The sequence below is a fragment of the Rattus norvegicus genome, chromosome 5 (assembly GCF_021556685.1).
Source record: "Rattus norvegicus strain SHRSP/BbbUtx chromosome 5, alternate assembly SHRSP_T2T, whole genome shotgun sequence".
NCBI lineage: Eukaryota > Metazoa > Chordata > Mammalia > Rodentia > Muridae > Rattus > Rattus norvegicus.
The window spans coordinates 542,995-570,591 of NC_141538.1; the positions used below are offsets into that span (position 1 = coordinate 542,995).

General features: G+C 40.0%; 1 protein-coding gene and 1 pseudogene across 1 annotated transcript in view; both read left to right on the top strand.

The window, feature by feature from the left end:
• LOC148005539 (uncharacterized) overlaps window positions 1-5,533 on the top strand; it is an 83,697-nt gene extending 78,164 nt beyond the window's left edge. The window contains exon 4 of the mRNA XM_087551563.1: window positions 3,164-5,533. Coding sequence (XP_087407689.1) covers window positions 3,164-3,343 — 180 coding nt within the window. The 3' untranslated portion in view covers window positions 3,344-5,533. The remainder of the gene's footprint in view (window positions 1-3,163) is intronic.
• The window catches only part of LOC148005534 (polyubiquitin-C-like), a 1,830,776-nt pseudogene that overhangs the window by 395,680 nt on the left and 1,407,499 nt on the right, over window positions 1-27,597 (top strand).

Below are 27,597 nucleotides of genomic sequence, written 5' to 3' on the forward strand. Positions count from 1 at the left end.
GGCCTTGTCCTTGGGAGAGGGTCTCTCGCCCTACAAGGACTGATAGTCCATCCAGGCCTTGTTGAAGCTCAGCACTCTATTGATATTCAGATTCTTTGTTCAAGTCCTGATGGGGTTTTTTCCATAAGTGAAGGAGATAGAATAGTACAGTTATTACTCCTTCCATGCTCCCAAACCACAATACAGGATACCAAGGGGCCCATGGGGTCCACTGGTAATGATTTGGCATATTTGGTGGTTCATCTTAACAACCGCCCAAAATTGAGCTTAGAAATTATTGGAAAGAAATTTGAAGGCATTCTGGATACTGGGGCTGATAAAAGTATAATTTCCTCAAAATGGTGACCTCAATCATGGCCTACCATAAGATCTTCTCACTCGCTACAAGGCTTAGGCTACCAGTCGTGCCCTAAAATCAGCTCTGCCACTCTAACTTGGACGACTGTCGATGGCCGACAGGGACAATTTGTTCCCTATGTACTTCCCCTACCTGTTAATCTTTGGGGGAGAGATGTTATGCAGACCATGGGACTAACCTTATCTAACAAATACCCCCCACAAGTGGCCCACATGATGTCAAGGATGGGCTATAAGGAAGGGAAAGGCCTAGGGCGATTAGAACAGGGCTGTCTCATGCCCATTGAACCAGTCGCAAACCCCCATAAACAAGGCCTGGGTTTTTCCTAGGTGCCATTGAGGGTTCTATGCCCATACCCTGGCTTACAGAGGAAGCTATATGGGTTCCTCAATGGCATCTATCCTCTGAAAAATTAGAAGCTGCCACTAAATTGGTTAATGAACAATTGCAGCTTGGTCATTTAGAACCGTCCATTTCACCATGGAATACTCCTATTTTTGTGATAAAGAAAAAATCAAGAAAATGGAGACTTCTCCATGATTTGAGAGCCATTAATGCACAGATGCGTTTATTTGGCTCGATCCAACGAGGCCTACCCTTACTCTCCGCCTTACCTAAGCAATGGAAGATAATAATTATAGACATTAAGGATTGTTTCTTTTCCATCCCCTTGTGTCCACAGGACAGACAGAGGTTTGCATTTACTATACCAGCTACTAATCATCTTGAACCTGATAAGAGATTTCAGTGGAAGGTCCTACCTCAAGGCATGGCCAATAGCCCCACTATTTGTCAACTATATGTGCAACGAGCCCTTGAACCTATAAGGAAGCAATTTCCATCTTTGCTTCTGGCTCATTACATGGATGACATTTTAATATGTGATAAAGATTTAACAACCTTACAGACCTCATATCCCATCTTAATTAAAACATTGGGACGATGGGGACTACAAGTCGCTGTAGAAAAGGTTCAAATTGCAGAAATTGGCTCATTTCTGGGATCGGTCATTTATCCTGAAAAAATAGTTCCCCAGAAATTAGAGATTCGCAGAGATCATTTGCATACCTTAAATGATTTCCAAAAGTTATTGGGAGATATAAATTGGCTGAGACCATTTTTAAAGATTTCCTCTGCTGAGTTGAAGCCCTTATTTGATATTTTGGAAGGGGACTCTCATATCTCCTCTCCGAGAGCATTGACCCCAGCCGCAAACCGGGCCTTACAAGTTGTAGAAAAGGCCTTACAGGATGCTCAATTGCAGCGCATTGATGAAACCAAACCTTTTGATTTGTGCGTTTTCAAAACTATGCAATTACCAACAGCTGTCTTGTGGCAGAATGGGCCTTTATTATGGATCCATCCCAATGCATCTCCTGCTAAGATTATTGACTGGTATCCCGATGCGGTCGCTCAGCTTGCACTCCGCGGGTTGAAGGCAGCTATTACTCATTTTGGGAAAGAACCCAAAACTTTGATAGCACCATATACAGCCATTCAGGTTCAAACACTAGCTGCTACCTCAAATGCTTGGACAGTGTTAGTTACTTCCTTTGCTGGACAGATAGATAATCATTATCCTAAACACCCCCTATTATGTTTTGCTAGATCACAACCTGTTGTTTTCCCTCGCGTCACATCCCACAGACAGTTAAAAGAAGGGATAACAGTGTATACGGATGGGTCAAAAACAGGGGTGGGAGCATATGTGGTAAATTCCCAAGTGTTCTCACGACAATATTTTGAAACCTCACCCCAAGTGGTAGAATGCCTAGTGGTCATGGAGGTCCTTGAAAAATTCCAGATGCCTCTAAATATTGTTTCAGATTCCTCCTATGTGGTCAATGCTGTTAATATCCTTGAAACCGCCGGCGTGATTAAGACAACTAGCAAGGTAGCAGAGATTTTCCAAAAAATGCAAATTATTTTAATAAATAGGAGATTCCCTGTATATATTACTCATATACAGGCCATTCTGGACTCCCTGGTCCAATGAGTTCAGGGAATGATTTGGCTGACAAAGCCACAAAAATGATAGCTGTGGCCCTGGCCTCTTCCCTAGAGGCCGCTAAAACTTTTCATGGCAATTTCCATGTTACCTCAGAAACTTTACGCCGCCGCTTCTCTATAACTAGAAAAGAGGCACGTGATATAGTCACCCAATGCCAACAGTGCTGCAAGTTCCTCCCAGTTCCTCACATCGGGGTCAACCCGAAAGGAATACAGACATTGCAAATCTGGCAAATGGATGTTACTCATAATTCTACTTTTGGAAAATTACAGTATGTGCATGTATCTATAGATACATGTTCTGGCATTCTACATGCCACCCCACTTACAGGAGAAAAAACAACACATGTCATTCAGCACTGCCTTGAAGCATGGAGTGCTTGGGGAAAGCCAAGATGTGTAAAAACTGACAATGGCCCCGCCTACACATCTCAAAAATTCCGTCAGTTTTGTGCTCAGATGCAAGCTACCCATCTGACGGGCCTGCCCTACAACCCTCAAGGACAGGGAATCATAGAGCGCACTCATCGGACGCTCAAATCATATTTAATAAAACAAAGAGGGGGAATTATGATAGAACTCCCCCCAACACCCCGAGTGGCCACTGCTTTGGCCCTTTTTACCTTAAATTTTTTAAATCTTGATGAAGCTGGGCAAACAGCGGCTGAGCGACATTGCTCAGAGCCCAAAAGGACAAAAGAATTAGTTAAAAGGAAGGATGTATTGACAAACGAATGGAAGGGCCCGGATCCTGTTTTGATAAGATCCAGGGGAGCTGTTTGTGTTTTTCCACAGGATAATGAAAATCCAGTTTGGGTTCCGGGACGACTTACTCGGAATATCAAGACAGAGGATCAAGAAGATGACAACTCTGGTGATCCTCATGCTGATCCAGGGAGTGCCAATAAAAGTGCAGAGCAAACTACGGTGGGGAATTATGTCAACCTTCCCCCTCCCGATGCCGGTGATGTGTAATGCCCAAGTGTTTCCACGTTTCTTTACTACCAACAAAGAATTGGGACTAGCCTATTTACCACTAGATTCCCAAATAGAGCAAGTAAAAGAAAATAGGTCTATTCCCCTTAAGGGGAGCCTTTGTTTTGGCATATTCAACAAAATATCTTCTGATCTTCCTTGCATTATGTTGAGTAATCAATCTTCTGCTTGGTTAAGGGAGGCCACATGGGGAACTGGTGAGGAAGACATTGTGGCTAATGCCACAGTTCTCTAAGGTTGGTGGCCTTACATTAACTCCTCCACCTGCCCTCTCCGTCAACCAAAGTTGGCACCCTTTTGTAGAGGGACCCAGGATGAAAAACTTACTTTGCCGTGGACTGGTTGCCAGTCCCGGGACTCTGCCTGGGCAGTCCAGAATTTTTTCTCCTTCTCCCCTGATTTGGGAGGCGGAGTGAACTTCACCACCATTGATCATAGACGGTCCAATAATAATCCCTTTGATCAATGGATGCTTTGTGGCGTTAATGGTAGCTGCACTGATCTTACGCCCATGGCGATGCTACTTGGAGGAGAGGGCGAAAAGGGACGGTTATCATTTTCCTGGACGGGGAATATCCACCCTTCAGCCTCTGTCTGGACAGCTACTCGTATAAAATATAAACCTTACTGGAGCACGGGGTTTAACCCTGCTCCGGTTTGTGTCTGGCCGCCATTTGTGTGGATTATAAGTAATGCCACTAAAGTTTCTAAATTGAATTGTACAGACGGTTCATGTTTTTATGCCCTGTGTTGGGATGCTAGCCAATATCCCATAGCGGTAGTTACCCGTATGCCCCGCTTTATCCCGGTCCCTGGTGAGACTCCAGGGACCCTGACCTTATTTCGAGGAAAGAGAAATTTTGGCATTTCTGCGATCATTGTTGGCATTATTGCTACAACGGCAGTTGCTGCCTCAGTTACTGCTTCGGCATTGGCCTTGTCAAACACAGTACAGACAACCTAAACTATCAATGATTTATCAGCTACCGTCTCTGTGGCTCTGGACAGACAGGCCTCGGCTAATACTCAGATACAAGGAGGCTTCATGCTTGTTAACCAACGTATAGATCTGGTCCAAGAGCAACTAGACATCCTATGGCAACTGGCCCAGCTTGGCTGTGAACAAAAGCTCTCCGGCCTTTGTGTCACGTCTATACAGTATGAACAATTTACCAAAGCTGCCAATTTGTCTAAAACCCTTTCACAGCATTTGTTACAGAATTGGACCTCGGATTTTGAGCAGACGCTCAGGGAATTGAGAGCAGCCATCATTCAAGTAAACTCTACCCGACTGGATATGTCTTTGACAGAAGGATTGTCATCCTGGATCACCTCAGCAGTCTCTTATTTTAAGGAATGGGTGGGGGTGGGACTTTTTGGAGCAGTCCTCTGCTGCGGATTAGTGTTACTCCTCTGGTTGCTTTGCAAATTAAGATTTCAAACAAAGAGGGACAAAATTGTGATCGCCCAGGCGCTTATAGCCCTTGAACAGGGAGCGTCAGCCGATATTTGGTTAACCATGCTTAAGCAATAGGTCACCGGCTGGACAGCTCTTGCACTCCTAGAACCTCGGTTCATTGCACAGGATTAGAGTGTCCGGCTTGAGCAGCCCATGAGGGATGACGAGCTTAGCATCGCACAGGGAAGCTCTACCAAACACGCTCCCTGGAAGGCATGTCATATTACATGAGGGTATCTGCCCCAGTTTTCCCTCCCTCGAAAAAATGGCAGTGCAACGGGTCGGGAGTGCCCTGGGTCTCAACAACAGCTTAAGGGTATCTCTCTTGTACAGGTTCACCAACTTTGTGCGAGGATATGACCTCTGCCTTCACCCTCCTATTTATGGGTGTCCTATTTGCTTAAAAACAGATAAGGGGGAGATGTGGAGGGCCGTCCTCACATTCTCCATTGTAAGATGGCACCGATATCCAGCAGGATGCACCTAATAAAAGGGCAGTACGCAAGCGCCTGGTAAATTCCTCACTCAGGGGGACACGTATGCTGTGGTACATCATCTGGCACATCTGGCAGCGACCAGCCAGAGAGTGACACGTCCTAGGCGAGGATAGTTTCCTATATAAGGGATGGTCTTTCCCTCACTCGGGGTCTCTGTATTGTAAGCTTGTGCTCTCGCTCTCAAGATGCATTAAAGCTATTTCTGCAGAAGGATCCTTTGTGTCCTGCGTCATTCTTGCTGGTGAGACGTAGCATGGGACAGGAACTAACAATTTATTATAGGTAAAAGAAGATAAAATATCGTCTGGGTTAATCTATACAAAACTTCACTAATAGCTTAGTTATGGTTTTCAACTCTCTATGAACCTGTGAAGATGTGACAGGTGGTGGATGTTTAACTAGATAATTACTCCTAATTGTTATGCATGTAAACACTCTCAGTTGTAAACTTCTATGTCATTTATGATTTGCTTTTATGTGTGAACGTGTGATGAACTTTTTTTTTTTTTTTTTTTTTTGGTTCTTTTTTTCGGAGCTGGGGACCGAACCCAGGGCCTTGCGCTTCCTAGGTAAGCGCTCTACCACTGAGCTAAATCCCCAGCCCCGTGTGATGAACTTTTTAACATGTGATCATGTATTCTGAAAGTTGTGTAAGTACTGAGGACAAAAAGATGAGAAAGAGAATTTTTCCCTTTTCCCATTCAGGATCTTTCTGCTTCTCCCCTTAAATAGCTTTCATAAGAAATGTTTTACAACTTAGTAATAAACATTATAATCACTTCTCAAAGTACCCCCCTTTTCCTGTAACTTCTGACTAGCTGGTGGAAAGTTCGATCTGTGCAGTTCCTGCTGAGATAGCACAAAGTCTACTTAATCCTTTGCTGTTTTAGGAAGAGGTGTTAAGTGCCAGAAACTTGCAGTTTCTAGGCAGTTCAGCTACAGTATCAAGGTCATTTAGTCTCAGATAAGTAAATTTTTTTATTATTACACAGCAACCCTAAATATGTCATAAGACAAAGTCTTATCCCTGTATCTTGTAAGGAACAGTCGTATCCTCTCCCGATGCTCTTTCCTTTCTCTGCCTTATGAAAAACTGACAAGAAAGAAGACCCTGCCAAAGTTGGCACTGGGCACATTTTTTTTTTCAGTTGAAGATTCCTCTTCCCAGATGACCCTAGTTTGTTTCAAGTTGACAAAAGAAAGTAGTCGAGCAGTATGCAATGTAAAAAGGAGGACAACTAAAAAATTTCTAATTCTACCAGTGAGAAAATAAGGAAGTTAAGCAGAAATAGCTCTTGTGTGCTAGGAATAGTCAGTTTAACCAATTTTCAAGATACAGCTTCTGTTATGAAAACTTATCTCAAGAAGAAGATATTTAAAGGAGATAAAGAGGAACCTTAATAAGAGGACTAAAGGGGGACAGGGATGAGGTGGTAGGCTATTATAGGGACTACTGTGACAGACAAGTAACTATAAACACCTCTTGAATATACATTTGGGACACTACCACTATAGAACTTTCCTAAGCTACACACACACACACACACACACACACACACACACACACACACACACACATTATATGAAAGGAAGATAGAGCCATCAACGATGAAGTTCTAAATAGATATCATATGTAACCATGTAAAACGTTTGGCCAGGAATGCCTTGCATGTTGTTAAATCATTGATGAAAGACAATACCATAGATCACCCCTCCCATCACAGGCCATTCTTCTGGGCATTATTTACTCTCTATAACATGATCAGAAATGTATAGTACTGAGGATAACATACAATGTCAAACATGGAGAAGTAGAGCCAGAACCCAGATAAATGTTTCATTCCTATTGACTAGTGTTTATGATGCTGGAAGGGAAAAAATATTTAGATATAAGCCCTATAATCTATAACAGTCAGTTGGTTAAAAAATGTACTCACTTAATAGTGGTATAAATGTGTGAATAAACAACCTCTTTTCTTTTACATTGTATTTGAACCCCACTCTGTGAGACAGAATTCATATCTGACACTGATAAAGTAGCCATAAACCTGAGAATATGTATATGTATATGTATATATGTATATATGTATATATATGAGTGTGTTTGTGTGTGTGTGTATTTTCACATACATTAAGAGAAAAGCAATAATTTTATTATTGTAAAGGAACATAGCAATAAAGTGAATGGCTCCTGCTAATGTACTGTTGTTATTCGTGTAGATCTGTGCCATGTTCAGCCTTCGTAAGAGAAGCTTTCTTTCAGTTGAAGGAAACTAATATAGAGTTCGGATAGTGATGGAATTTTGAGCTCCCTATCATAAGTGAGATTTTTTTATCATATGCCTTACCTAAAATGTCAGGCATCTGTATGGAAGAGGAGGCAGAAAGAATGAAAGAGCCAGAGGTAGGTGATGACTTCAAAGAAACCGTATTTTCAAAACACAATCATACAGATACACATATGAAGTCATAGGAACTCTGACAGCTTGCACAAGTTCTGAGCAAGCTCAAGCCAGATTAAAAAGCTAGCACTGAGAAGGAAACATATATACAAAGTCTCATCCCCAGGCAAGAAGCTGTTGGTGATTGAAACTTGCTGACAAAGTGAAAACCAATTTTCTCCAAAGGAGTATCATGGTATACCAACTTCACTCACTAGAAAGGAAAAAAAAAACATGCCCTGGAGTGTTGGGCAGCACATTGTTGACTCTACAATTCTTTGTGGGTCTCTGTGTATACCTTGTCTTATTTTGTTTGTTTGGGTATTATTTTGTCTTATTACTTTTGTGTTTATTTTTAGTTGATTTTTGGGTAGGCTTTATATTCTTAAGAAAGGGAAAGATAGAGTTCTAGAAAAAGCATAAACACAGATTTGTAGATAGGTTTGGAGTATTTGTGTAGATTTCAATGAGAAGAAAAAATATAATCAAAATGTATTTTCTGTAATTTTATTTTTAATTAAAGAAGTAAAACTTTAAATAGATAAATAACAAATAAGGTAGGAAAGAAATGAAGAAGACTTTGGATGGCAACCTCTAGTTTCTACGATAGAGTCACCTATACCAAAAGGAATGCACACTAAGTAAACACTAAATTTCTACAAATAACAGTGGATAATAAAAACACTACACTCATAAAAATAGAAAAAAATTAGGGTTTATCAAGTAACATAGAGAAAGTATCATTGTATTGCCATAAAAATTTACTTAAAAATATGATAGTTTAATCTTGTATGTTTTAGAAAAGTTGGAAGGCATAAAAGGTTTGACCTTTCAGGCCTTTTTTGGTTTTCAAAAAGAGTTTAATTTAAGAAACACGTCTATCTGCAGCATGGTCTTTATACTGGAAGAACAAATTCTTATTTTATTCTTTTCATGGCTATTTATACTCATCACGGTGATTAATTTTGTTGTCAACTTGACAGGATCTAAAATCACCTAGGAGACAAACTTCAGGAAATATCTGTAATGTGGGTTCTGAATTTAATTGATTAATGGGGAAAGACTCCACCTATGTATAGGCAACATCAGTATTCACCTCTTTCTATTTGCTGACAATAGAGGGTGGGTTACTAGCTGTGTATTAGCACTTCTCCTGTGCACTGTATCATGAACTCTAATCTCAAATAAGCCATTTATTTGTTAAGTAGTCTTTTTCAGATATTTTGGCATAAGAACAGGCAAAGGGAAAAAGATATTTCATGTGTAATTTGTCATAATTATACAGATAGGATGTTAGAAGGAAAAATGGTCCTTTGTCCTCATGTCCAATGAAGACATTGGCAAGTTGGATCCTTAGATAATCCCAATTTGGTCCTAACAAATATTCCTTGGCCATAAGGTAAAAACTTACTTTAATCTATTTCTAGATTATATTTTATTAAAAACCATATTGGACACACAGTTAAGTTTACATACATCTATTTCTTGCCCTTGGTTTTATCTTCCCTGTAAAGTATGGCATGGATATGTCTGACTATATGTTTCCTCTTTATGTGGTAGAATCTTTAAATAGAAGAACCTAGCTTTATGGTAACACATACTGATCTTCTTTTTTTTATCTTTATTAACTTGAGTACTTCTTATTTACATTTCGATTGTTATTCCCCTTGCCAGTTTCTGGGTCCAAATCCCCCTAACCCCTCCCTGCCCCTTCTATATGGGCTTCCCCTCCCCATCCTCCCCCCAGTACTACCCTCCCCCCAACAATCATGTTCACTAGGTGTCCAGTCTTGGCAGGACCAAGGGCTTCCCCTGCCACTGGTGCTCTTACTAGGCTATTCATTGCTACCTGTGAGGTTGGAGGCCAGGGTCAATTCATGTATAGTCTTTAGGTAATGGCTTAGTCCCTGAAAGCTCTGGTTTGTTGGCATTGTTGTTCATATGGGGTCTCGAGCCCCTTCATGTTCTTCCAGTCCTTTCTCTGATTCTTTCAACGGGGGTCCTGTTCTCAGTTCAATGGTTTGCTGCTGGCATTTGCCTATGTATTTGCTGTATTCTGACTTTGTCTCTCAGGAGCAATCTACATCCGGCTCCTGTCGGCCTGCACTTCTTTGCTTCATCCATCTTATCTAGTTTGGTGGCTGTATATGTATGGGCCACATGTGGGGCAGGCTCTGAATGGGTGTTCCTTCTGCCCCTGTTCTAAACTTTGCCTCCCTATTCCCTGACAAAGGTATTCTTTTTCCCCCTTTTAAAGAAGGAGTTAACACATACTGCTCTTACTTTGTGTGTGTGTGTGTGTGTGTGTGTGTGTGTGTTTGTGTGTGTGTGTGTGTGTGTGTGTGTGTGTGTGATATGCATGATAATGTCTGGGTATGTTTGGTGACAGAGGACAGAGGAAGACATAATGCATCTTTCTCTACCACTCTTTCTTTTTCCCATGATACAGGAATACTCTGTCCCAACTTTTACAACATATTAATAAATCTTTTTCCATAGCTACTCAATTTGAACATATTATTTGTATGGGAATTCCCTTAATTGATTGATTGATTGGCTAATAAAGATGAAAAGAAGCCAATCATCGAATGAGAAGGAGGAGGTGAGTCTTCCGGGTCCTAGAAAGGAAAAGGGGGCTAAGGAAGAAGAAAGAGGCTTTAAACAGGGAGGCAAGAGGGAGAGGAGGCAGGATATAGACTGGGAACTGTTAGCCCTGGTAGCAGCCTCCACCACAAGAAGATTTCTAACATAGAATAATTGGTGAGTTTAGAAGGATAGATTTCACACCTAGTGGTTGTGTCATCTGTTTATTTTAAACAAAGAGTACTGGTGTTTTCCATTCTAAGTGACCTAGATGAGCATGAGGGAAAGAACATAGCCAGGTGGCATTCAGCTAGGGTTTTGAATGGATAGAAAAGTCCAAGCTCCAGAGGAGAGGAAACCACTGGAGAGCCCAGGCTGGCAAGAATGTGCCCGGAACTGGCTATGGGTGGTGAACTGGCAAGAGAGTGGTCTTGGAGATCAGGAGAGGTAGAGCTGGCATTTGTGAGAGAGGCGTTGGCTAGGAAAAACACACAGTCATGGATCTCAGACTCTGTACCAGGATAGGAACAGACACCGTCAATGCCAATACATAGCTGACTTTAGCATGGGTTCATTTTTAAAGCTACATGGCTACAATAACTCATAACCTCTGAAGCGTGTGAATAGTCCAATGACATAGTAAGGTTTTTCAAAATTTGGCTTAACATGTGTACCTTGTTCCATCAGCTATACTATAAAGAGTGTGTAAAAAACAAATCTAGCTATAATCCCAGTAAGGAAAATATATATTATTTATTTGTTTTGATGAACATTCATTTTTTTCTATGCCTTTTACATGTTTTGGTATGTCTTGACAGAAATTCATATTAAAAAATGTTCATACCACAACTTTTGGTCTCAATTTCTCTTCTAGTTTTCTTTATGTGCTATGAAAAACATTAGAACTAAAAGCAACTTGGGAAAGAAAGAGTATTTCTAGATTAGACATTTAGGGAAAGGTTGAAGTGTGCTCTTAAAACAGTAACAATGGAGGCAGGCTGCTTGGGGACTCACTCTGGTTTGCTCAAGCTCATACTTAACTAACTTTGTAATACATCCTGAGTGAACCTTCAGAGGGATTGGTACCACCAATAATAGACTGAGTCTTTCTAAATCAATAAGCAAAGCAGTCTCTTACAGACAGGATGTTGAAGACAGATTATTTCATTGAGATGTCTTTTTTGGATGAATCTATGTCATGTCAAATTGACAAGGCTAGGGAGATCATATACTTCATTGATGTCCACAAATGCACACTGATCTGTTTTATACACGATAGGTTTTTTCAGGAATACATGTTTAATAAATTTAGAAGAAAACTATGAATAACTTTATAGAACTGTTACCCTACTTAGAAAATCTCATCATTAGCAATTTTCTGAGGAACCAACACAAGACAAGGGAATGATGGCATTTGAACACACACACACACACACACACACACACACACACACACACACACACATGACTTGATAATAAAGAGACAAAGTTCTGATTTTCCTCTAAGAAGACACCACTGGATTATATAAACCTGATTATTATATTTTATAAGCACAGTCAAATAAATTGGTTTTCCTGAAACTCATAAAGTAAGTCTGAACTAACTTATCAAATAGTTTACATACATGCTAGTTGTGTATCTGTGAGAATTGGCTACTGAAAAATGTCTAGGTTTCTTTTGGAGATCCTATCTGACATCAGTGTTGTTAGTGAGCTAATGATCATTAAGACAATTTCAGCAACTAACCCAAATACTATAATACTTGAGATTTCAGAGTACTCAGGATATGTGCCAGAGACAAAAATAGGTTTAATTTACTTAATATTTGTATGAAACAAGTTTTAAAAAGTTTTATTTTATTTTTTGCATTTATGGGTACATATATATGGATGTGGACAGATGAGAGAAGTTGCTCAAAAAGTTCAAAAGTTGGCCTTGGATTTTTCACAGTTGAAGTTACAAACTGTTGCTATCCACTGAGTGTGTTTGCTACAAACTGAACTAGAGCCCAGTGAAAAGCTGCAAGCACTGTCAACTACCAAGTGATCTCTCCACTTCTTATACAGTTTACTTTCAATTATGACCTGAGGCATTATTAAATCTTTCACTGAAAATAGCTTGAGGATTTTTCTTACCAGAGGAATCTTTGCTTAAATTTGTTTTTGACAAAATGTGTAAGAAAAGCTATTCACGTTTAGACAGTCCCCAAAATAGCCGAAAAGAAACAACACAAGAAAGAGTTTAAACACCACGCATGTGCACACGCACACACCCTGTTTCTCTCCCTTACACAATCAACCAATGCTGTGTTGAGACCATTGAGTGCAACCATTGATTGTAAAAGTTTAAATTCACAGAGGATGGAAGGAAGATGGAGGAAGACAAAGATGATCCAGATTCTGTGTGCCTTTAAAAAGCCCACAGGTAGCTATGAATATCTTATAAAGGATGGATAATTACAGGATAATTTGTCTTATCTAGTTCCAGAGAGAGAAGATTTCATCACGGCTAGGAAGTATCAAAGCAGGACGAAAAGCTGCAAGATCACATCTTGTAACAGAAATCCAGAGCAGACAGAGAGAACCAGAAGTAAGCTGCCTCAGGCTCCTGTCACCATAGCCAGAGCTGCTCTGACTGCTCTGCCTTCCCCTCCTCCATGAGTCCGGTATCCTAACTGGCCACTACAAACAAACCATGGATAAGTTGATTTAGTTGAATATGTTGTCACAGCAATGAGAAGAATAACGAATACCATCATCTCCCTGAAAGAAGTGCTGGCTACCTCAACAGATTCCTGACTTTTCACAAAGCATTCATTCACAAGAAAGAAGTGAGTCTCTGGTATCATCAAAAGACCAAAGCTGTTAAAAGTCACTATTTGTGAAGTTTTCAGGGATGACAAGTTCAGGTTGAAAAGAGAGCATCAAAGTTAGTTATTCAAAAGCTCTTAATGTTGCACAAAGCCGTTTTCACTACATAGCCTTAATTAAAAGTCGCCCCTTAATTATTTATGTGCCACCCAGTGCTTCCAATGATTTCCCTAGAAGTGGCAGCTAACCTTCTGCAGAGTAGAGAGCATTGCATACAGTGACTCTGTGACATTCATTCAGACTACTCCCTGTTTCTTCCAGTCTGCCTTCAACTGCAGAGAAAGCTGAGAGCTCATGAGGACTCTGATGAGATTAAGCGCTGGAAAGTGCTGGTATTTGGGGATACTCATTTAAGGCCCAGAGAAATGTAAAACTCTAAGGTTTTTGTTTGTTTGTATTATTTTGTTTTTGTTGTTTGTTGTTTTAAAAAGTTAGCTCACAGGAGAACAATCAGGCTGAGACTCGAACAGATTTTAAAGAACTAATAACAACCCTGATGAAAGAAAAGTGATCAAGTTATCTAATGCAGCCTCCTGGTGAGCAGACTGACTCTGAGGTTGCAGGAGCAACTGTCTGGCAAACTCCAGCCCTGGGCAGGTGAGCTAAGAACACTTGAGAGAGAAGGATCCCAATCTGGGCCATCTCCATAGTCCCCAAAGCAAAGAGCAAGGATTCATGGGATTCTTATATTCCTAGCTCTTGGAGGGTGGAAGCAGGAGGAGCAAAGTGCTCAAGGTCATCTTTGGCTACATCAGTGTGTTTGAGGCCAGGCTGAGCTTTGTAACACCTTATCTCAGAAAACAAACACGCAAAGGAAAATCACAGAAAACAAACAAATGAGCCACATAGGCACTCACAACACCTCCAGCATCCTGACGGGACAGGAGAAATGAGCCGTATAGGGACTCACAACCCCTCCAGCATCCTGACAGGATGGGAGAAATGTCTTTCCACTTGGACATCTATGGCACGAAAGCTAAAGACCATGAACTTTCACATTTTGATGAGCAGAGGGAAAAATTGAGGATGTATCCTGGTGTCCACGAAGCAGGTCAGCCAACATCTGTGCAGCTGGTGGTGGGAGGTGGTGGGAGAAGGCATTGTGGGAAGCTCTGTGACCAGTGAGAGTCAGGATAGGAAAACATCCAGTCTTTTAAACTGAATTTTGGATTCACAAATACGGAGTCAAAAAAAAAAAAGAAAGAAGAAAAAGAAAAGGAAAAAAGAAAAAAGAGGTCAGGTTCAGGGCTTTTGGTCTTTCAGTGACTTGAGTGTGGTCCTTGATCCCTTTGGAGTTGAGTTGTGTTCAGGGTGAGAGATATGGATCTATTTTCCTTTCTCTGTATGCTGCTATTCACACCATCTGTCTGCCAAGATGCTGACCTTTTCCCCAGTGTGTAATTTTGTTTGCTTTGTCAAAAACAAGGTGTTTTTACCTGTATGGAATTACTTCTGGATCTGAGTCTTCAATTCTATACATTGACCAATGTGTCTATTATTTCTATAATATGGTTTTTTTTACTACTGTAAGCTTTTTAATAAAACTTGAAATCTGGGAAAAAAAAGTTTAAATCCACTGTAATGACATGTATTCTGTGTTTTTCTACAGTTTACCATACAAAGTTATCCCTTTAACCATTTCCATGGACATAAATATCAATAATTTATCAATTAAATTCAAATACATTCATTTAATCAATTTCAGGTTAGTTTACCAAATCAACTGCAAGACCTCAACTCAAATATGAGGGATGATTCTACTACAAAAATCATAACTTTTAACAACTTATGGCATCTATAATTTATTATTTGAGTATGTGCTTAGACAATATCCCCTGTAAACTTAGCTTGGCTTAAAACTCATGAACAATATAATGTAGCAGTTTGATCCAGTTCTTCCACACAGCGCCATGCTCTGAGAACTAAGACTCAGACTCAAGATATATTTACAAATACCTTGACTATATAGTGAGGCTCTTCTCTAACTAGATCACAATTTAGAATAACTGACTTATTTTAACCTACATTCTGTAACATGCCCACTTAACCATGTTCAGGTACTATGTGTCTCTCTCCTCACGTCTTCCAAGGTGAATCTCCTGCCGCATTCTATCTCAGAATTATGATTTCTCCCAGATTTTGCACATCTTATTTACCACCTAAATAATAAGCCATCAGATTTATTATTAACAAGTGCCATAGTCATATTCATATTATATATTCTCTCAATAATCCCCCTTTGAAGTACAATAAATGTCTCTTTTTCAAATATAAATTGAATAAAATTATAAAAATTATAATAGTTATAAGGTGTGATATATATTTAAAATGTCAAGTCCATAGTATGTGGTAATTTAAAAAAATATCCTATTATCTATCCTGTCCTGGTGAGTTCAGAGTTCTGGATCTAAATCACATTTTATCCTAACTTGCATTAACAACCTAAAACCATCTTTTTAGGTCTAATAAATCCTCCTAAATATACCAACTTAAACTTTTATTGAGACTATGATTATCTTGTATTCAACCCCAAAAGACAACTAAGAAGAAATATTTCCTGATTAAGTAGGAAGTGCAGACAAACACTTTCAAAGTTTTAAAATGGCAGACAGTTGGCTGTCAAGACCACTTCAAAGTATTCTAAGACATTGGAGCACTGTCTTCAGCTCTCTTGTTCAGAGTATCTGACAAACCTCATGTGAAGCCGGAATTACCAAGGATTTGCTTTCCCTGTATTGGCAAAGCTTGGCAATCAAGTTCCATGCATTTGTTTTCATTTTGATTTCTTTTTTTTTTTTATTTTTTTTTTATTAACTTGAGTATTTCTTATATACATTTCGAGTGTTATTCCCTTTCCCGGTTTCCGGGCAAACATCCCCCTCCCCCCTTCCCTTCCTTATGGGTGTTCCCCTCCCAACCCTCCCCCCATTGCCGCCCTCCCCCCATAGACTAGTTCACTGGGGGTTCAGTCTTAGCAGGACCCAGGGCTTCCCCTTCCACTGGTGCTCTTACTAGGATATTCATTGCTACCTATGGGGTCAGAGTCCAGGGTCAGTCCATGTATAGTCTTTAGGTAGTGGCTTAGTCCCTGGAAGCTCTGGTTGCTTGGCATTGTTGTACTTTTGGGGTCTCGAGCCCCTTCAAGCTCTTCCAGTTCTTTCTCTGATTCCTTCAATAGGGGACCTATTCTCAGTTCAGTGGTTTGCTGCTGGCATTCGCCTCTGTATTTGCTGTATTCTGGCTGTGTCTCTCAGGAGCGATCTACATCCGGCTCCTGTCGGTCTGCACTTCTTTGCTTCATCCATCTTGTCTAATTGGGTGGCTGTATATGTATGGGCCACATGTGGGGCAGGCTCTGAATGGGTGTTCCTTCAGTCTCTGTTTTAATCTTTGCCTCTCCCTTCCCTGCCAAGGGTATTTTTTTCCTCATTTAAAGAAGGAGTGAAGCATTCACATTTTGATCATCCATCTTGAGTTTCGTTTGTTCTAGGGATCTAGGGTAATTCAAGCATTTGGGCTAATAGCCACTTATCAATGAGTGCATACCATGTATGTCTTTCTGTGATTGGGTTAGCTCACTCAGGATGATATTTTCCAGTTCCAACCATTTGCCTACGAATTTCATAGACTCGTTCTTTTTGATAGCTGAGTCATATTCCATTGTGTAGATGTACCACATTTTCTGTATCCATTCCTCTGTTGAAGGGCATCTGGGTTCTTTCCAGCTTCTGGCTATTATAAATAAGGCTGCGATGAACATAGTGGAGCACGTGTCTCTTTTATATGTTGAGGCATGTTTTGGGTATATGCCCAAGAGAGGTATAGCTGGATCCACAGGCAGTTCAATGTCCAATTTTCTGAGGAACCTCCAGACTGATTTCCAGAATGGTTTTACCAGTCTGCAATCCCACCAACAATGGAGGAGTGTTCCTCTTTCTCCACATCCTCGCCAGCATCTGCTGTCACCTGAGTTTTTGATCTTAGCCATTCTCACTGGTGTGAGGTGAAATCTCAGGGTTGTTTTGATTTGCATTTCCCTTATGACTAAAGATGTTGAACATTTCTTTAGGTGTTTCTCAGCCATTCGGCATTCCTCAGCTGTGAATTCTTTGTTTAGCTCTGAACCCCATTTTTTAATAGGGTTATTTGTTTCCCTGCGGTCTAACTTCTTGAGTTCTTCGTATATTTTGGATATAAGGCCTCTATCTGTTGTAGGATTGGTAAAGATCTTTTCCCAATCTGTTGGTTGCCGTTTTGTCCTAACCACAGTGTCCTTTGCCTTACAGAAGCTTTGCAGTTTTATGAGATCCCATTTGTCGATTCTTGATCTTAGAGCATAAGCCATTGGTGTTTTGTTCAGGAAATTTTTTCCAGTGCCCATGTGTTCCAGATGCTTCCCTAGTTTTTCTTCTATTAGTTTGAGTGTGTCTAGTTTGATGTGGAGGTCCTTGATTCACTTGGACTTAAGCTTTGTACAGGGTGATAAGCATGGATCGATCTGCATTCTTCTACATGTTGCCCTCCAGTTGAACCAGCACCATTTGCTGAAAATGCTATCTTTTTTCCATTGGATGGTTTTGGCTCCTTTGTCAAAAATCAAGTGCCCATAGGTGTGTGGGTTCATTTCTGGGTCTTCAATTCTATTCCATTGGTCTATCTGTCTGTCTCTGAACCAATACCATGCAGTTTTTATCACTATTGCTCTGTAATACTGCTTGAGTTCAGGGATAGTGATTCCCCCTGAAGTCCTTTTATTGTTGAGGATAGCTTTAGCTATCCTGGGTTTTTTGTTATTCCAGATGAATTTGCAAATTGTTCTGTCTAACTCTTTGAAGAATTGGATTGGTATTTTGATGGGGATTGCATTGAATCTGTAGATTGCTTTTGGTAAAATGGCCATTTTTACTATATTAATCCTGCCAATCCATGAGCATGGGAGATCTTTCCATCTTCTGAGGTCTTCTTCAATTTCTTTCCTCAGTGTCTTGAAGTTCTTATTGTACAGATCTTTTACTTGCTTGGTTAAAGTCACACCGAGGTACTTTATATTATTTGGGTCTATTATGAAGGGTGTCGTTTCCCTAATTTCTTTCTCGGCTTGTTTCTCTTTTGTGTAGAGGAAGGCAACTGATTTATTTGAGTTAATTTTATACCCAGCCACTTTGCTGAAGTTGTTTATCAGCTTTAGTAGTTCTCTGGTGGAACTTTTGGGATCACTTAAATATTCTATCATGTCATCTGCAAATAGTGATATTTTGACCTCTTCTTTTCCGATCTGTATCCCCTTGATCTCCTTTTGTTGTCTGATTGCTCTGGCTAGAACTTCAAGAACTATATTGAATAAGTAGGGAGAGAGTGGGCAGCCTTGTCTAGTCCCTGATTTTAGTGGGATTGCTTCAAGTTTCTCTCCATTTAGTTTAATGTTAGCAACTGGTTTGCTGTATATGGCTTTTACTATGTTTAGGTATGGGCCTTGAATTCCTATTCTTTCCAGGACTTTTATCATGAAGGGGTGTTGAATTTTGTCAAATGCTTTCTCGGCATCTAATGAAATGATCATGTGGTTCTGTTCTTTCAGTTTGTTTATATAATGGATCACGTTGATGGTTTTCCGTATATTAAACCATCCCTGCATGCCTGGGATGAAGCCTACTTGATCATGGTGGATGATTGTTTTGATGTGCTCTTGAATTCGGTTTGCCAGAATTTTATTGAGTATTTTTGCGTCGATATTCATAAGGGAAATTGGTCTGAAGTTCTCTTTCTTTGTTGTGTCTTTGTGTGGTTTAGGTATAAGAGTAATTGTGGCTTCGTAGAAGGAATTCGGTAGGGCTCCATCTGTTTCAATTTTGTGGAATAGTTTGGATAATATTGGTATGAGGTCTTCTATGAAGGTTTGATAGAATTCTGCACTAAACCCGTCTGGACCTGGGCTCTTTTTGGTTGGGAGACCTTTAATGACTGCTTCTATTTCCTTAGGAGTTATGGGGTTGTTTAACTGGTTTATCTGTTCCTGATTTAACTTCGATACCTGGTATCTGTCTAGGAAATTGTCCATTTCCTGAAGATTTTCAAATTTTGTTGAATATAGGTTTTTATAGTAAGATCTGATGATTTTTTGAATTTCCTCTGAATCTGTTGTTATGTCTCCCTTTTCATTTCTGATTTTGCTAATTTGGACGCACTCTCTGTGTCCTCTCGTTAGTCTGGCTAAGGGTTTATCTATCTTGTTGATTTTCTCAAAGAACCAACGTTTGGTTCTGTTGATTCTTTCTATGGTCCTTTTTGTTTCTACTTGGTTGATTTCAGCTCTGAGTTTGATTATTTCCTGCCTTCTACTCCTCCTGGGTGTATTTGCTTCTTTTTGTTCTAGAGCTTTTAGGTGTGCTGTCAAGCTGCTGACATATGCTCTTTCCTGTTTCTTTCTGCAGGCACTCAGCGCTATGAGTTTTCCTCTTAGCACAGCTTTCATTGTGTCCCATAAGTTTGAGTATGTTGTATCTTCATTTTCATTAAATTCTAAAAAGTTTTTACTTTCTTTCTTTATTTCTTCCTTGACCAGGTTATCATTGAGTAGAGCATTGTTCAATTTCCACGTATATGTGGGCATTCTTCCCTTATTGTTATTGAAGACCAGTTTTAGGCCGTGGTGGTCCGATAGCACGCATGGGATTATTTCTATCTTTCTGTACCTGTTGATTTCTTTTCTTTTCTGGATGGCATTCTGTCTGCCGATTAAGTTAGGGCACTTTCTTGGCCCAGAGGCTAGCTTGCCACAAATGAAGACAGCTCTAAATGGAGTTTCTTTGGAGCTCATTATCATCTTCTTCTAAGTTTAATGAGGTACAGCTGGGATCTGATATGTTTTGAAAGACCCTTAGACCGAGGAGACTCTCGCTCCAATCCTGAGGACACCCACCACCCCACAAACATGTGGGACTCAGTCTTGATGGAAAAACAAGAGGTTTACTTTGGGATACCAATGCACTGGGGCTTGACACGGTCCTCACGCAGGAGGAATGTGAAAAGCCCAGACCAGCAGAAATATACAGCTTATATAATCATTTAAGGTTACACAGTTTCATTAGCTCAGCTAAGTTCATATATGAGAAAATTTTAGGATGGCAGCATTGAATGACCACTCTGCTCATATTTTGACCTTATAGTCTGGTTTTCTTACATTTTTATGTCAATCTTACTTTTTTAACATTATTCTTATTTTTGTATGCCTATGAAAGTGTTAGTATATGTGCCTTGATCTTATGTACAAGACAGAACACAGTTTGTGGTGTTAGAGCTTCCCTTCCACGTAGAAGAACTAGGAATCAATAAAACTGCCAGGTTTGGTGGCAAACATCTTACCTGTATGGTATACTATTCTGAATGACAATTTCAATTAACCATTCGGCCTTCCTGATTTCTCACCAGAAACTAGATAAAGTCTGAATCACTAAATTCTTATACAAACACCACCAAATGAAGAAGAATGAAACATAAATAATGAAAAAATAGTGACAGTGGTAAACTGCTAATTGTTGATGTGTGTTCTGTTGCTATGTATGATGTTAAATACTACCACAAAATCTGTTTGTTCCCAGGGATGTGGAGATCCTCACATGCACCAAGTGATGCTAATATAACGTTCCTCCTTAATTTAAAACTATTGTATGAATAAAGATGCCTACAGTCTATAGCTGAGCTGAAGAGAGGGAGGCAGAGCTTCAGTTCTTGGGCTTGAAGTCTGATGCAGAGACCATGAGGAGGAGATCAGAGAGAAGAAGAAAGAAGGAGATGCCATGAAGTAGATGGTTCATGAGAACATGGGCATGAGCGCTGGCCATTTGGAGTAAGAGTAGCCTACCTGAATCATGGAAAGTTATATCTCAGAGTTATTGATAGGGAAGTAGACATAATAGAGAGTTGATATCTACCCAGCTTTAATGCTACTAAGTCTTACAATAAATATGAAGGTTTTGTGTCTTTTATTTGGGAACTAAATGATCTAAGGTGGTGTAGAAACCCCCACATAATTTTTATACCACAAGAAATAAGCAAATGTCTGCTAAAAACAATTACATAAGATCCATTTCGATAATATCATCTCACCCTACTATGCAGTGTGATACACAGATATAGTGAAATTTCTCAGTGACACTACAGCCAGGATCAACAGTTTTGAAACAAAAAAGAATCTATTTCTCCTGCTGAGTTTTTCATCCACACTGCAGTGGTAATATAATCCACTTTGACTAGTTGTAAACTTTCCTCTGCTAAAGCCAGAATTTTGGTAGTAAGAATTATTTTCAGAAATTCAATGTTTGATTTAAAATCAGAAAATAGTTTCCATAGACAAGGACTTTTATGTACAAAATGAATGTAACAGAATTTTTCCAGCCCTCTGAGTATATAATGTATATTGAGCACAGAATTGCTCAGTTGAATTAAAATAATTTTCATACTTGAAAGAGCTAAATAATTTATGTTACTTTCATTGTCTTTTGAGCTAATGATTTTCTTAGCAGAATTTTTAATTTCTAAAGAACGTGAGGAATGAAAACCTCATTCCAAATTTCAGTGGAACATGCACGCGCACACACATCTGTGTATTCATGATTGCTTTTTCAGAATACTTATCAAATATGTTTATAAGGTTGTAGATAATTGGATCAGCATCTATGAGCACTTACTGCTATTGCAGAGAACTGGGGTTAATTCAGAGCACATATATCAGGCTGATTACAACTGCCTGTTTCAGGTACAAAGGATGTTATGTCTCTTCTTGGGTTCCAGGATATGTGTGATACACATGAACTCATACAGGCACAGAGACACAGACACAAACACATGCATGCAAACTTTAACAAAAAATCTAATTAAAAATGTATTCATAGTGCAGTAGAGTTTGCTCAGTGCTTCTGCCAAGCCTGTGGACCTGATAGTGCCCGTGGTTTATCCCCATGAACAACATGGAGGAATAGGAGAACTGAGTACAAGTTGTCCTCTGACCTCCAACAAACACGGTTTGGTTCAAGTGCATCCACACACATACAAATAAACAAATATAAGTATTATTTAAATTTTAATTTATACAAGCTAAAATTGGTAGAATATTTTAACACAAATGTTATTTTTTTAATGAGTACTATCTCTAGAAAAGTCAAGTTCATGAACAGCTATAAGCATGCCAATCCCTACTATTTCTAAGTGGTTGTGAAGAAATCTGTAACGTGCGGTAACTATCTCAAGCTTGATAGTGTTCTATTCATATCTTATATTCTCAGTTAAAACTGTTGACTGGGGCTGGGGTAGTAGATTATTTGGTAAAGTAAATATCTGTCTAGACTGAGAACTTGAGTTTGATGCTGCAAGAAAACATGTTAAAAACTTATGGATAGCGGACTCTCCCCCACCTCCCCACAATTAAGTTTTTTTGAGCTGTCCAAGAGATCTCACTTGCATCCAGGTCAGCTGTCTCACAAATGACTATAACTACATTCCCAGGGAAATTGGATATTCTCTTCTAGTCTTAGATAGCACCATCTCACATATATATTAATTAAATTATGAAAGTACAAAATTGCTCTCTCCTCCAGCCGAGCAAGATGCCCAAAGGAAAGAAGGCCAAGGGGAAGAAGGTGGCCCCGGCCCTCACCGTGGTCAAGAAACAGGAGTCCAAAAACTTGGTTAATCCCTTGTTTGAGAAAAGGCCTAAGAACTTCGGCATTGGACAGGACATCCAGCCCAAAAGAGATCTCACATGCTTCGTCAATGGCCCTGCTATGTCAGGCTACAGCAAGAGGCATCCTCTATCAGCAGCTCAAAATATCTCCTGCCATCAACCAGTTCACCCAGGCCCTGGACAGGCAAACAGCGACTCAGCTGCTTAAGCTTGCCCACAAGTATAGGCCAGAGACAAAGCAGGAGAAGAAGCAAAGGCTTCTGGCCCACGCTGAGAAGAAAGCTGCTGGTAAAGGGGACATCTCAACTAAGAGACCACTTGTCCTAGGAGCAGGGGTCAATACAGTCACCACCTTGGTGGAGAACAAGAAGGCTCAGCTGGTGGTAATTGCCCATGATGTAGACCCCATTGAGCTGGTGGTTTTCCTGCCGGCCCTTTTTCGAAAGATGGGGGTGCCCTACTGCATCATCTAAGGAAAAGCCAGTCTGGGGCGCCTGGTCCGCAGGAAGACATGCACCACTGTTGTCTTCACACAGGTTAACTGGGAAGACAAGGGTGCTGTGACTAAGCTGGTGGAAGCTATTAGGACCAATTATAATGACAGATATGACAAGATCCGCCGCCACTGGGGAGGCAACGTCCTGGGTCCTACGTCTGTGACTCACATTCCAAGTTGGAAAAGGCAAAGGCTAAGGAACTCGACACTAAATTGGGTTAAATGTACACTTAAGTTTTCTGTACTTAAATATAATTACAAAATTTTTAAAAAGTACAAAATTAAATACATATGTGGTGATACATTCTTGCAAAATCAGAGGGGAAGAAATCTGTGATCTATGTCTCAGTGGTCACTCAAGCATATTTGGTTAGTTCTATGTGGAAGATGAGACACTGTCTCAAGAATTTTTTGTTAGATGATTTGACTTACATATATCTTCGGTCTTGGTTTAAATTAGTATATCAATGTGGTAGAATTCAGTTATCCAAATGGATGCCCTTCCCATTGCTGCCATGATCCTTCCTTTCTGTAGCTATGGTACAGGTGACATTTGTTCTTCACTAAAGTGCCGTCTGTGCAAAACTGAGAATCAGTAGAGAAACTAGTGCAGATTTACACCATTAGAGAAAATATTTCTAAATATATCATGAACAGGAAAAGATCCATTTTTCCAAATCATTAATTCTCATTAATAAAGAGAATGTTAGCATGGCTGATTTATGGAGAAATCTTTCCCCAACAGAACAGAAGTGTATGTGTGCCTAAAATTTTCTTTCCACAGAGATCTGTGATGAATTTGCTGTTCTGCATCACCAAAAACTGAGGAATTCTATTTATTTGATATTGGCATCAAGGTTTATTTTTCTTTTTTTAAAGATTTATTTGTTTATTTTATAAGTACTCTGCTGCTGTCTTCAGACATACCAGAAGAGGGAATCAAATCCCATTACAGATGGCTGTGAGCCACCATGTGGTTGCTGGGAATTGAACTCAGGACCTCTGGAAGAGCAGTCAGTGCTCTTAACCACTAAGCCATCTCTCCGGCCCTTATTTTTTTTTAATACAAAATGAAAAAACCTTTTTAATATGCAACCCATCTTAAAAATAAAACAGGACATTATTTTACTGGTTTTCTTTTTTTTCTTCCATCTTTATTAACTTGAGTATTTCTTATTTACATTTCGATTGTTTTTCCCCTTCCCCATTTCCGGGCCAACATCTCCCTAACCCCACCCTCCCCTTCTATATGGGTGTTCCCCTCCCCATCCTCCCCCGAGTACCCCCTCCCTCTAACAATCACCTTCACTGGGGGTTCAGTCTTGGCAGGAACAAGGGCTTCCCCTTCCACTGGTGCTCTTACTAGGCTATTCATTGCTACCTATGAGGATGAAGCCCAGGGTCAGTCAAGGTATAGTCTTTGGGTAGTGGCTTAGTCCCTGGAAGCTCTGGTTGATTGGCATTGTTGTTTACATGGGGTCTCGAGCCCCTTCAAGCTCTTCCGGTCCTTTCTCTGATTCCTTCAACTGGGGTCCTGTTCTCAGTTCAGTGGTTTGCTGCTGGCATTCGCCTATGTATTTGCTGTTTTCTGGCTGTGTCTCTCAGGAGAGATCTACATCCAGTTCCTGTCGGCCTCCACTTCTTTGCATCATCCATCTTATCTAATTGGGTGGCTGTATATGTTTGGGCCACATGTGGGGCAGGCTCTGAATGGGTGTTCCTTCTGCCTCTGTTCCAAACTTTGCCTCCCTATTCCCTCCCAAGGGTATCCTTGTTCCCCTTTTACAGAAGGAGTGAAGCATTCGCATTTAGGTCATCCTTCTTGAGTTTCATGTGTTCTGTGCATCTAGAGTAATTCAAGCATTTGGGCTAATAGCCACTTATGAATGATTGCATACCATGTGTCTTTTTCTGTGATTGGGTTACCTCACTCAGGATGATATTTTCCAGTCCCCTCCCTTTGCCTATGAATTTCATAAAGTCCTTGTTTTTGATAGCTGAGTAATATTCCATTGTGTAGATGTACCACATTTTCTGTATCCATTCCTCTGTTGAAGGGCCTCTGGGTTCTTTCCAGCTTCTGGCTATTATAAATGAGGCTGCTTTAAACAGAGTGGAGCACGTATCTTTGTTATACGTTGGGGCATCTTTTGGGTATATGCCCAAGAGAGGTATAGCTGGGTCCTCAGGTTGTTCGATGTCCAATTTTCAGAGGAACCTTCAGAATGATTTCCAGAATTGTTGTACCAGTCTGCAATCCCACCAACAATGGAGGAATGTTCCTCTTTCTCCACATCCTCACCAGCATCTGCTGTCACCTGAGTTTTTGATCTTAGGCATTCTGACTGGTGTGAGGTGAAATCTCAGGGTTGTTTTGATTTGCATTTCCCTTATGACTAAAGATGTTGAACATTTCTTTAGGTGTTTCTCAGGCATTTGGCATTCCTCGGCTGTGAATTCTTTGTTTAGCTCTGAACCCCATTTTTTTTCTTTTTTTCGGAGCTGAGGACCGAACCCAGGGCCTTGCACTTACTAGGCAAGTGCTCTACCAGTGAGCTAAATCCCCAACCCCTGAACCCCATCTTTTAATAGGGTTATTTGTTTCCCTGCAGTCTAACTTCTTGAGTTCTTTGTATATTTTGGATATAAGCCCTCTATGATTTGTAGGATTGGTAAAGATCTTTTCCCAATCTGTTGGTTGTTGTTTTGTCCTAAAAACAATGTCCTTTGCCTGACAGAAGCTTTGCAGTTTTATGAGATCCCATTTGTCGATTCTTGATCTTAGAGCATAAGTCATTGGTGTTTTGTTCAGGAAATTTTCTCCAGTGCCCATGTATTCAAGATGCTTCCCCACTTTTTCTTCTGTTAGTTTGAGTGTATCTGGTTTGATGTGGAGGTCCTTGATCCACTTGGATTTAACCTTAGTACAGGCTTATACGCATGGATCTTTCTGCATTCTTCTACATACTGACCTCCAGTTCAACCAGCATCATTTGCTGAAAATGCTATCTTTTTTCCATTGGATGGTTTAGGCTCCTTTGTCAAAAATCAAGTGACTATAGGTGTGTGAATTCATTTCTAGGTCATTGATTTTATTTCACTGGTCTATCCGTCTGTCTCTGTACTGATATCATGCAGGGTTTTTTTTGTTTTTTTTTGGTTTTTTGGTTTTTTGGAGTTGAGGACTGAACCCAGGGCCTTGTGCTTGCTAAGGAAGCCCTCTACCACTGAGCTAAATCCTCAACCCCATCATGCAGTTTTTTATCACTATTGCTCTGTAATACTGTTTGAGTTCAGGGATAGTGATTCCCTCGGCAGTCCTTTTATAGTTGAGGATAGTTTTAGCTATCATGGGTTTTTTGTTATTCCAGATGAATTTCCAAATTGTTCTGTCTAACCCTCTGAAGAATTGGATTGGTATTTTGATTGGGATTGCATTGAATCTGTAGATCGCTAATGATAGAATGGCCATTTTTACTATATTAATCCTGCCAATCCATGAGCTTGGGAGATCTTTCCATCTTCTGAGGTCTTCTTCAATTTCTTTCTTCAGAGGCTTGAAGTTCTTATCACACAGGTCTTTCTCTTGCTTGGTTAAAGTCACACCGAGGTTTTTTATATTATTTGTGACTACTATAAAGGGGGTCGTTTCCCTAATTATTTTCTCTGCTTGATTCTCTTTTGTGTAGAGGGAGGCTACTGATTTATTTGAGTTAATTTTATACCCAACCGCTTTGCTGAAGGTGTTTATCAGGTTTTGTAGTTCTCTGGTGGAACATTTGGGATCACTTAAGTATACAATCATATCGTCTTCAAATCGTGATATTTTGACTTCTTCCTTTCCAATCCGTATACCTTTGATCTTCTTTTGTTGTCTGATTGCTCTGGCTAGGATTTCGAGAACTATACTGAATAAGTAGGGAGAGAGTGGGCAGCCTTGTCTAGTCCCTGATTTTAGAGGGATTGCTTCAAGTTTCTCTCCATTTAGTTTAATGTTAGCTACTGGTTTGCTGTATATGGCTTTTACTAATTTTAGGTATGGGCCTTGAATTCCTATTATTTTCAGGACTTTTATCATGAAGGGGTGTTGAATTCTGTCAAATGCTTTCGCAGCATCTAATGAAATGATCGTGTGGTTTCCTTCTTTCAGTTTGTTTATATAATGGATTACATTGTTGGTTTTCTGTATATTAAACCATCCCTGTAT